At 38.5% G+C, this 12,448-nt stretch overlaps 1 protein-coding gene across 1 annotated transcript; it reads right to left on the reverse strand.

Annotated features, from left to right (window-relative positions):
* Positions 1-634: 634 nt before the first annotated feature.
* On the reverse strand, positions 635-5,710 carry ttc22 (tetratricopeptide repeat domain 22). Its single transcript, XM_030083230.1, has 8 exons — positions 5,361-5,710; positions 4,807-5,107; positions 4,317-4,372; positions 4,123-4,238; positions 3,580-3,698; positions 2,168-2,329; positions 1,780-1,932; positions 635-1,693 (listed from the first exon to the last, which is right to left on the reverse strand). The coding sequence occupies exons 1-8, from the start codon at positions 5,621-5,623 to the stop codon at positions 1,157-1,159; spliced, it is 1,707 nt and encodes a 568-aa protein (XP_029939090.1). The 5' UTR covers positions 5,624-5,710; the 3' UTR covers positions 635-1,156.
* Between the last annotated feature and the right edge of the window lie 6,738 nt (positions 5,711-12,448).

Raw genomic sequence — 12,448 nt, forward strand, 5'->3', positions numbered from 1 at the left:
TGCACTAAAACATCACAACGTTGGAGTTTACATGCTATTTGGGCCCTCCTGGACGGCTGCATCCTGCAAGGTTTTAATTAGCTGTCTGTTCAACACACCTGTCAATAATGATGGGCTCATGATCAGGCTTTCTGCAGAGTTTAATAATTATACATTCAGTAAATCCAGGTGTGTTGGAGCAGGGAGGCATTGAAAATCATTGAGAACTGTGGCCCTCCATGACAGGAGAGTCCATCGGCTCTGAATTGCTATATGACTCTGACATTCTGGATGTAGAGCTTTTCTCTTCAACTAAGTGTTTCATTTACAGCTTAACATTTTCATTCAGAAATACTTTGCATGTTTAGTCTGAAGTTATATCATAACTGATGAGTGCAATCACTGGGTAGTCCTACAACATTTAGGATCTCTAAAACATTTCAGTGTATTTTTCAGGTTTATCAGAGATGTGGCTAAACTATTTTTTCTATTATATGTTCAATTGTCAAGACTGCATTTTCCTGTGTTGTTTCAATCACTGACAGATCAACTTCCTCTGGATGTCAATGGTTGCATTTCAAACATTTTGGTCATTTCAAAAACTCAAGGTATTGTACGATAAAAAAAAAAAGACTCAGATCAGCATCAGTTAAATGACTCAAAACCAGTATTTATTCAAGAATTCAATTCCAGTAGACATGCATGACATAGCAATTCAATTCTACTGATCATTGAATCTGGTCATTAAAACCTTTTTCAAGAAAACAAGGACATACAGGGTTTATACCCCCATCTGCTGGTCATCAGCGAACCAGCATTAACTCAGATAGAGGTATTCTTCATGTTTGTATTTTACTCAGAAGAAAGTTTTCTTCAGCTACTGCTGGAAACTACTGATTTCACTGCTTTCAAAGCACTGAAGAAAAGTCAAAGACAATCTCTGACCATGTCCATCCTGATATGTAAGTACATGTTCACAAAACACAAGCAGCACTGTATTAGTCTTTACATGGCTTCCTTTAAAGTATTGAGATAAACACAACACAGTTCTTGCACAACAGACAGTACTTACTGACAGCTTTTTAATTCAAGTTTCTGAACTGGTGTGAAGACATTCAATAGTGACCGTTTGCCTGGTTTGCCTTTTACGGTTGTATTATTTTAAGTTGCATATCCTTCATGTGTAGGAGTACGATCTTGCCACTGTTTTCTTCTTAGTCAGCTGTTTAGGAACCACGGTTTCCAGAAGCTTCCTGACCAGTTCCAGCCTTCCTGCCCTGATCAGAGCCCTTGATAACTCTGTGACCTCTTCTGTATGCGTCCTGTAAAGCCACCTCAATTCGGTTTCCACTACGTCCTGAGGGTAGATCTTCTCTGCTTTATGCACCCAGAGCTCCAGTTGGTTAATGGCAGGGCTGGGATCATGGCCTCCCTGCATGAACAGAGTCAGGAGGGCCTGTAGGAGGCAGCGCAGGGCTGTGGCGTCTCTGCTCCCAGGTCTCTCCAAATCCACAGCTAACTTGAAACAGTCTGCAGCATTCTGCTCCTCGCCCTTCAGGAGGAGGCAACGTCCTCTGAGCACATGGAGGTCTGGCAAGCTGTCGCTTAGCTCAAACTGTAGGGCATGAGAAAGACTCACCAAAGCACTATTTACTGCACTCTCATCCACTAAAAGTGTCTCCTGGAGTGCATCTACACCCATGTAGTAGTACACCTATGAGAGAAAATATGAAAATTAAAACCCCGTTGCTCCAGAAAAAAATAAATAAATAAAGAAAAAAACATCCCTTTTGCTTTTACCTGTGCCATCTCTAAATGAGTCCTCAGACATGGACGTACAGCGAGCACCTTGTCCAAGTCTTTTCTTGCATCAGTTAGGTGTTGTCGGTCTGGGATTCCACCTTCACCTTGCTTCGCCTTCTCTAGGTCTCTGATGTACAGGATTATGTTGATCTAAAGTAAAATATTCGTAAGTGCCATGCACTGCATTATTGACATTCAAGTTAAAAAAGAACTTAATGTCTTTTTACAATATTGTAATTTACAGTGAAAATCAGCTAACATATCAAAAAGCGAAGTAGCATAAATAATGATGCGATAAATCCTTGCATCTGCAATCTATTCCTTAAAAGGGTAGATCAAATGCTGCTAATCAACCATGTATTTCATGTGTCTCGTGCTGCAGTACCTTTGCATGGGTACAGTAAGCCTGCCAGTTGAGCTCTGGATCTGGCAGCACGCTTAGCGCCATGTTGCAGATCCCTGTGGCCATCTCATGTTTGCCCAGCAGAAAGAAGACTTTAGCCAGAAGGTTCAGAGTGAAGGCATCACCACTTGCCATTTTTATAGCCTTAAAATATAAAAGTTTATATTATTATGACATTTAAAATGCATTTGTCACTTTAAATTGCAGTGGTACTAATATTCTTACACTGCCTAAGCTTTATGGAAGAGGAACTGCTTGTTAGCTCGCTAAGGCTAAGAGAATGGCTATAGCCAGGGGTGGATATATTGAATGACAGTTACTCAAATCAGTGGAATTGAGTGGTAATTCTGTGTAATTATACTTTTGGGGCAAAATCAGTTATATCGTTTTATTTAAGTGCCATTTTCCAAATATAATCTGTTTAGAGAATCAGAAATCATTATTGAGTAAACCCACAACTTAAATTAATAGGTAAAAATTTGGTCTGCGTGTTTAAAGATATTGTATTTTTTCTTTAAACAGAGAAAATGTGGGCAGAATGTGTTTTTTTTTTCTTTTTGAGACAAATTGCTTATTTTTATGTACGTCTAAATCCTCACTAACATCTTCCATAAGCATGCCAGACTTATAGGCGGCAGTGTAAGAAGAAGCATAAACCCATGCCAGCTAGTCAGAATCCTGAAAAAATGGAAACACAAGTCACACACAATGCTGTTTTCTGTTACATACTGTGAGGAAAATCTCCGTCTACCCCAGTCTACATGCAAATGCAAAGGCCCAAAGAGTTTTCAAAATATCCACTTAGGCCTGAATTTTGAGAGATAATTGTTTTTGGTGACTTGTAGCTTTATTCACGTGTAAACAAAAGGCCCAAACATATTGAAATATCATTTTAACTCATTTTTTGTTGCTTTCTGAAAAGCAGTTGAATTGCAAATGTAGATTGCACAGATAAAAATAATTGAGATGGCTCTACGTGTTGCTACCCACATGGAAAAGAAAAATCTGAATGGCAAATGATATTTCAAGTTAAAAAACAAATGTGAAACATGTATTATACATTTATGGAGAATATGATTTGCATTTTTTTTCCTTATATGCCACTTATATGATTTTTACTTGTTTCATACAGAATTGTTATAATTATTTTCTCTGAAAAAATGCAAAAGTGGCCACTTTAAAAAGTCAATCATACATGAGACTCATACGAATTCTACATAAAAATATAGAGGGATTTATTTAAGTTCTTTTATGATTTTTAGAATTCTTTTCCATATGGGTATTTTTGCCATTGTGTTGCTACTTGTTTACTATTTTGTCATTTGATCCTGACTGATAGTAGCCATTAATTTTCCGATTCTTTTCGCGAGACATAAATTAATCAGTGAACTTACTGTTCCATAGCAGGACAAGGGGTCAGAAGCTGAGTAGCCGCAATCATGTATGGACATGGGCACAGAAGAAAACTCGTCTTTTCTCTCCAACATGAGGCCAACATAACACCAGGCTAAAGCTAAGAGGAGAAAGCAAAATGGGCTGCCACTTCAGTAGGTTTATAGGATTTTTCTAACAATTAGTTTGAAAACTTTGAACATGTGTTGTACCTCTCATCACCTTTAAAATAGTAACGTGCCACTTAAACTACAGAACAGCAATAATGATGACTATTGAGTACTGCTTTCAATAGTCTAATGGTAAAATAGTTTTTGCTATGGACCGGTATGTATTCAGTTCAGAACTTATAGTTGTTATTCATTAAACGCAATCAAACAAGAACATTTACATAAGTAAGGATTTTAAGACAGGACTAGTACTGTTGTGAATTCATACTGAATTTTTCAGTATACGGATATGAAAATATGCTGTCTATTCCAGATATAACAAGAACAATATTACTGTATATTCATGTACAACATGGCATCATACAAAGTGTTTACCTTTGTGTTGCATTTTCTCTGACTCCAGTGTTTCCGTGAGAAGTTTGAGTCCCTTGTTGTAGTGAGAAAGCCTTGAGTATTCAGAATCACCTTCAGTTCTTATTATTTCATCAAGCCTGTTGGGATAAATCATTTAAAATACCCTACCCCTTTGAAATGTTATGAATAAAGGTGTTTTGAAGTTGGTTCCTCACCTTATGTAGATAGTTGCCATTTTAAAGTACCAGCTACGTTTTTCTTCCATTGGTATCTGAAAATCAACAACAGCCAAACAGCCATAGGTAATATAATAGTATTAATATTGTAGGAACTCAGATCTGTGCTGTTTTCGCAACATTAAACTTGGTTTGAGCTTCTCAGGTGAACAAGATCTTTGGTTTGCTGACATAAGTCAACTTGCTGGTGTGGTGTGGTACAAAGCATTAATTTTTGCAGACATGGTTGATTCTTGAGGATCAGCTAAATCACATTTCTTACAATGCACAATTAACTTTTGTCTGCAATGGATTTTCAAGATGTCAAATAGTTGTATGCAGTGTGTGATTAAAATTGTATCAAATAGTTGACAAGTTGATCAGTAGTAATTACATTGCTCAACACCTAACCAGTCATTGTTTCACTGCTCCGCGATGTGCATGCTTAATCCTCAGTAAATAAACATTGGCTTTAGTTTTGCCATCTTACCAGATGACCTCCATAATCCAGGGCTCTGTTATAAAGTGTGAGTGCTGCCTTCAGTCTCTCTCTTAGCTCGTCCTCACTGTCCAGCTCCACATCATACGGATAAACATAGGCCTGTTCGGCAAGACACCTTGCCGCCAGTATCCTGGTCTCATCCTGAGAGGCCTCTCCAGCATCCACACCCATTAGGTGGGAAACTTTATCAACACACTCCCCTGCATCCAGCTCTCGCCCAAGCTTGTCATACACATAGCCCAGGTTGGCCCATGCATTGAGGTTCCCAGGATCCTCTTTACAAATGCCCCTGAAAGACCAGAGCGTACAGACAGACAGGATTAAGAGTGCAGCAACAGTATGGATCAGTCATTCACAACACCAACAGGAATTACTAAGGATTGAAAACACAGTGGTTTTAAGTTTAGTGGATTGTTTAATGTGCAGATTTGTGGTAGAAACAACATAGCAAGCTTTGTAGATACTGTACATAGGCACTAAAACTTACTTGAAAAAGGCTCTGAATATTGTACCCTTAAAACAAAATTACAATTTATAATCACCTGAATATTTCCTCCGCCTTGTCCAGCTGCTCAAGATGAAAAGCCAGAAGGCCCAGAAGATTTCTGACGGCATATTGTAGATATCCGACCTCAGCTTCTAGCTCAGTTTGCAGGCTCTCCTGTTTTAGATAAGTGTTTCTATGGCGTAGCCTCACAGGTCCAACAGGATCACAATTAAGATTGAGCTCCAAATGAAAGTGGCCAGGAATGTAATCCATGTCCTCAATGAGCTCCTCAATGTCCTCTTCGGTGTGTGACTCCATGAAGAACTTCCCACACGTATCACAAAGCCTTCACAAAGTACAGTGAATATTCTTTAAACGGAGCATTCGACAGAAGAAAACGCCTCTTCCTAGTCTGTCTACAGTTGCACAAGTTCCCAGTATCTTCAAGGACAGGTTGAGCAGGTTAGGCCTGGGAGTGACAGAGGAGTGTAGCAGAAAGGCCAAGGGAGATAGGTATAAATTTTGATACATGTGTCTCGATACATGTTGCTTCTTATGGATGACTTTAGCCATTGGTCAACTTTGAAATCATAACATTTTTGATAGCAATGATTGAAGATGAGCTGTAGCTTACATGGCTATATTTAATGATTTGGCCCAAGAAAAAAAAAAAAAGAGAGAGCTGGTTTACATTCCTTGCAGTCCATTCTGACAGGACGAAGATATTTATGTGTTGTGCTTGGTGAATATGTTTTCAAAAGTCTCATTTTAAATGAAGTTTTCACTGCTTTACCTTCCCCTTTCTCTATCATGATTGTGACCTGCACAAGAATGTCACCCATCAGGATCAGAGTGAAACATTGGGAAATATTGACTGCTGTAAAATCTTTTGCATTCATGTCACCTGCAAAATTGGTAAGCAGATATCTCTACATAAGATATTTAATTTAATCAACAATACTTGGACATTCACTTTTAAAAAGCAGCATGCGTGACTAACCACAAGAGGAATGAAATGCCTTCATAGTTCTCTGCAAGCAAACCTACACTACTCTTCCTTTTCATTTTGCATGCCTTCATACTGCCAACAGAAAATAGCATAACTCGCAAGCACATTTTTCTTTTTGAAAACTTCCGCATACACACCAAAACTCATCCGGAGGGCAAACTTGTATTGTGGCAAACCGAAGTGACAATAGTGGTAAATGCTGTGTCTAATTCATTGATCCTGAGAAGCTCATATGGGTTACCAAACATGGGCATATTATTTAAATAGATGTTCACTCCTCCAAAATAACTATGTTGACAATGTAACATTGAGCGAGGAACCAAGCTACGAATCACATAAATCAACAATGTTTTTATTACAGTGCATTCACAGGGAAAAATTTGAAGCAAAAGACAAGATAAGAAGGAAGGAGATGAAGAAACTGAACACTTGGGCCAACAACACACAAGGACAGACTACAAAGCCTAAATTCATACACTGGGGCCAGAGTTTGATTAGACACACAAGATAATGATCAAGGTTAATGGAGGAAGAAGGAGTGCACAAGGGCAGAGTCACAAGACATCAGAGATAAGAAGAAAGAGAACCCGTAAAGGAAAATGCATTAACGAGAAAAAAACAAACAAACATAAAGACAGAAGAAACCAAACAAAAAAAGCCAGGCATATAACCTCTGTACATGGGACCCTTCCTATTAATCCCAGAGCAGGATTACTATTGCAACAACACATTATCAGTAGGGTAAAACTAACCTGTCTCACGACGGTCTAAACCCAGCTCACGTTCCCTATTAGTGGGTGAACAATCCAACTCTTGGTGAATTCTGCTTCACAATGATAGGAAGAGCCGACATCGAAGGATCAAAAAGCGACGTGGCTGCCACAAGCCAGTTATCCCTGTGGTAACTTTTCTGACACCTCCTGCTTAAAACCCAAAAAGTCAGAAGGATGTGGTCCGCAAATAAATTTAATCACATGAATATATGTTTAAAACTAAAACTTAAAGGGACTTAAGGCAACTTTACAAAATTTATCTTAGTGCTGCCGCGATAGGTGCTGTGGGTAACTGCAGCCACCAGCCAAGGCGGCACGGGAGCGCGCACAAACATTTTACAGAATGTCCGTCTTCACAGGACTGCACCAGGGATGCTCATGCTGTTTACTACGTTGCGGTTTACTGCAAGACCACAGCGCATATTATGTGATTTTTGTCAGCATCCGTTTTCACTCCCAAATGCAGCTGAAGTTCCCTCCATGAATCAAACGTATATCCAATAGTTATTGGGGTGCCTGCGGCTTCGGTCTTTTTTTATTTTTTTTTTTGACTCACGAGATAACGCTGATAAAGTCCTTTATTTCTTCTTCGTGGTGTTTTTTTGTGGGCTTTGAGTGGATGCAGTTATCCGATTGTATAGGGGAGTGGGAGGGGGGGTGCTCGTGCTTCGATTCACAGACGGGAGCAAATATATAATAGAACTACAGATGAACTTTCTTCTGTTGATTCTTGGTTTGTCAGCAAGTGAGCAGCGGCGTATTTGCGCACGCGTGATTCATTTGACGTGTGGACGGAGTGATGTGGGTCTCCTCTCTGCTCTGACTGTAGCAGGGAGCGCTGCATGAGACTGGCCGCCTGTGAGTGTTTTGGGATGGGGGAGGGGCTCACAGCAGCACCCGCTGCTTGTTGAGGACAGCGGAGACGTCCTGTCACATCTCCAGAGCACCAGAAAAAGTCGCTAGATTTGTCGCTAGTCGCTTTTGACAAAAAAAAGTCGCCAAGAGGCTTTGGAAAGTTGCCAGATTTAGCGAGAAAGTCACCAAGTTGGCAACACTGCCCGCCCCTGATCCGAACAGTGTTTGAGTCCGTGTCCACGGCGGCCATGTTCTTCCTGTTCGGCAACGCGCATACAGTGTCAATTTTCGTCACATCCCCACGATTGCGCGCGCGGGAAATTCGGACCCCGAACAGCAACAAATTCTGTGGCACACAGCCTGTATAAGGCAACAGACAGATACGCGGATTGTCCTGTTATTTTAGGTTTTTAATGCTTCACGACCCATTAGCATTGAATAAACTGGAAATGCATGTGTAGTTTTTCATAAATCTTGCCTTAAGTCCCTTTAAAGAAACTAAAGAGACAAAATAAACTCTCTCATCTGATTTGAGAACTGTAGGTTCTTCTGAGTGTAAAATGCCGACTTCAGTTTTTTTCCTATTCAAAACGCCAGATTCTATTGAAATTCTCATTATCAGGTTTCTGCAGTAAGTGGTGCAAGTAGATGAACATCAATAAGGAATAAGGAAGATGTGCTCACATTTGCATTTCAGATGTTTTCACAAAAGACACACTGGAAATTCCAAATGTTTTAAAAACACAGGGATAGCTTTTATTGATTACAAAGTGCTACAAATTACATGTATGTAGTTCTGCAAATTCATATATTAATTTGCACAGACTTACTTGGTTGACTTTTGACTGTTTAAGGAATATTTGATTATTTGGTGACATCCTGATGTCCGTTGTGGGCTTGGAAACATTTTGTGCTAAATTTGCCAGTTCTGACTGTGCATTTGTTTCGGTTGGTACTTTGGCTCCCTCCCACAATGGGAATAAGCCAAAAAGTCATTGGGGCCGCATTGCTCTCACAGTTCAGAAGTAATGTGGCCCCTATGACAATAAATCATATGAAGGCGGAGTAGAAAATTGACGGATGGTGTCATCATGGATTTTATTCCTCCTCAGAGGGTTCAGTCTCTGAAAGAAAACACTGTTCCCTTGGTTAAACAAAGATATTGATATATCTTGACAATGGGATGAGTTTTCCTGGCACATTTTACAGTTTGTGTCAACTGGAAACTGAATCACTCAACGCGAAGCCATACATGTATAAATACAACATGCAAATGCATACACAAACACCTCCATCAGGTTTACATAGCGGTGCCGACTCTACCTCAAACTGTCTGAATGTGTTGCGTAATGTGGATGTGGTATTTCAAAATCTGCCTCAGTGGGCAGCTCTTGTCTATTTGTACCATGTGGGTGGGTAGAAATCTGAAAATCTTTTGCACTCAACAGCCGTTGCCATGGCGGTCATCATGGATACAAGGCTGATTGCATGGCAACATAATGGTTACAGATGCTCTTAAAGCCAAAGGGAGATATATAACCCCATTTTCTCTAAAATTATTCAATTTCTAAAACACTTAAAAAAAAATCCAGCAGCTAAGAGCAAAAACAAAGGTATTATAGGAGTGATATTGATGCCCAATAATCCTTTCACAGCTTACTCCCATTTAACGTGGGATTACGACATGTGTCCCTCATAGGGATGCGTCTTCCTTTTCTTTCAAGCTAACCCCTTGCTAACCTACATAGTTGTTTTGGTGTTTTTCTTCATTTCTGTTTTGACACTTATTGTCACTGACATAGAAACAATAAACATGAAACCTCGTCTACATTTGCGCAGTGAAATTTGCTAATCTAACAACACAAATGATTAATTATGGATGAACAGTATATGGGAGCTGGTAAATCAAAGACTGTGGATAAAGCACTAAGCACAGCATTTTGCTGAGCTTCCTCTTGTTGATAACATGCAAGACATTTTTTTTATTTAGGCTGGATTTTGTTTTGAATAAATAACCTGCTCTCTACAGGGGGAAAAAGCATTGTTAAACAGCTGCAGTGGTAAGGTTACTGTCACTTGTTGTCATATTTTTGTAATTCCATGATTTGCTGAGGACTTCATTAGCATCCAGCTTTTGAAACAATGTCATGAATGTAGACAATGCTTTTTCATTGACTTTTCTTCCTACTGTTAAAACCTCATGTCACATTCTCAAATAGTACATTTTAGATTTGTAATGACAAGTTTAAGTTCAACTTATACTGTAGTTCAACCTACATCACATAGTCACATATGTCAGAATGTTTAATGTAGCTGAGTGAAAGAAAATCATGCACAGAGCAACACGACGAAACAGTAGCCCACTTTCTCATGCACATCATCATGTGAGGATTTTTTTCCACATTACTTCGGTGCAGTTTAATGAGAACAAAGACTGAGCTGCAATCAAGCATCAAAGTTCTCTAAAGTCTTCTCTGGAGAGACGTAATGTTTATGCTGACAGGAGTGTAGCTGGGAAACTTGGTGCCCCTCATGAGATGTGACACTGAATACAAAAGATCTTCGGATCACAGGAAAGCCCCATTAATCCAGAGTTCATACCTTTCCATCCAGATCTTCCCAGCTGAGCTCTCTCCAGCTTTTGCTACACTCTTATCTGTGGATATCCACTTTTCAAAGCATTAAGGGTGCGTGGAATTACAATTTAACCTGTATCCAATGTTCTGTAACACAAAATAAAGAAAAGAAGCTGTAGTCTGCTTTTCAAGCTTATGTTCATACCATATCAGAAAGAAAAGAGACTGCTTTAATCCATTTCCATACATGAAATCATCTTGTTACTGAGACTCATTTTCATCCCCCCTCCTTTGCTTAGACTCCATAATTCTTGTATTCCTCTGAGACAGACCTTTTCGAGAAACCCCAGTGACTGCCAGTCACTTCATTGGTTTTGATGAGGACAGAATTTCCACTGTTTGTCAGCTCTGTGTTGGCAGTCTGAGTAAGTATTCACGGTAAAAATTCTCTCTTCAGCTCTTCGGAGGTTTTTCCTGGTGCTGATCACACAGATGAATGTGCCAATATTGTGTCTCTTAGTGAGCGATGCAGAAAATAACACAGAACAGATTGTTTGAAAGATGTGCCTTATTTTGGGGTTTTTTTTTTCGTTCTTTTGTTAGATTTGTGCAAGAACGATGTCCTGATATAGATCTGTTTTATGTCTTACAGAATTAAGGAAACACAGTCATGCTCATTTTGTATCTCATTTAATCGTGTAATGGACCAAGTCTTTTTACAGTGAGAATAGTATCTAATCCCTTTTATCCCAAGGCTGAACCACTTTCTGTGGTTCAACAGTTGCTTAAACACAAACTTCACCTTGGAGTATTATCTCAGCCGCAGTTCTACACGAGAACGTCCTGGCCTATTATGGGAAAATCTTTCTGTATAATGTGGTAGTCTTTAAAGAGGCAGACATCTGTTGTGTAAAAGTGAACAAAGTCTTCATGTTTTACTCTGCTGAAGCTATTTCTCATCCGAACAGCTTCTCAGTGATGCCTTCCAGAATCTAATAAAGGTAGACTACAACTTTGGTTTCAGTAATTCTGCTTTTACAATACTTTGGATAAATTATTTTCTGATACTTCAATGCAATCTGATAGACTGTTTTGAACTTTATTAAAATACATTTCTTCCAGGAGTTTTTCATTTTCACCTTCACATTTCACATATGTTGACTAGTTGTGTTTTTGTCTGTAAAAAGTGCTTTCAGAATTTGTTGATATGATATAAGTTTTATCAATGAAGAAATTAACTTGAAATCACATGTCAAACAGACACAAAGCAAAATCTCACGAAGCTTTTCATAAATCACTACACTGTTCCATTGTCTTGTCATGTTTCAGTTAAAGTGTAGAATCTGGGAAAAAAACTACAGGAAGTCAAAATGTTCAATAATATATATATATATATATATATATATATATATATATATATATATATATATATATATATATATATATATATATATATATATATATATAGATATATATATATATATATATATATATATGTATGTATGCATGTATGTATGTGTGTGTGTGTATATATATATATATATATATATATATATATATATATATATATATATATATATATATATACTTTTTTTTTTTTTTAAAGAGCAATAAGGGTTATTCACAATCTTGGTTATTGGGATCGTGCTCACACCCTCTTCTATCAGGGAAAATTACGAATATTTACAGATATAGTGGGATTCCAAACCATACAAATGTGCAAAGCTAAAAACTACGATTTGTCACAAATTACGCAGGGATTGCTTTCAAATCGAAAAAGGGGGTATCAGCTAAGAAGGGGAAACAATTTCAAAATGAACAAATACCATACAAACAGAAAAAAGATTCTGCATTTCATTATGTGGAGTGAAACACTGGAACAGTTTGGGTTAAGAAATCAAGCATGCAAGCGCCCAAGCATGCAACAGTT

The sequence above is a fragment of the Salarias fasciatus genome, chromosome 23, assembly GCF_902148845.1.
Source record: "Salarias fasciatus chromosome 23, fSalaFa1.1, whole genome shotgun sequence".
NCBI lineage: Eukaryota > Metazoa > Chordata > Actinopteri > Blenniiformes > Blenniidae > Salarias > Salarias fasciatus.

What these genes read in the sequence shown, in the direction of transcription:
- ttc22 (XM_030083230.1), bottom strand. Translation starts at nt 5,623, where the DNA reads ATGGAGTCACACACCGAAGAGGACATTGAGGAGCTCATTGAGGACATG. An exon ending in ATGGCAACTATCTACATAAG is followed by an intron (nt 4,239 to 4,316) that starts GTGAGGAACCAA and finishes TTATCCCAACAG; the next exon opens with GCTTGATGAAATAATAAGAA. An exon ending in CTCATTTAGAGATGGCACAG is followed by an intron (nt 1,694 to 1,779) that starts GTAAAAGCAAAA and finishes TTTCTCTCATAG; the next exon opens with GTGTACTACTACATGGGTGT.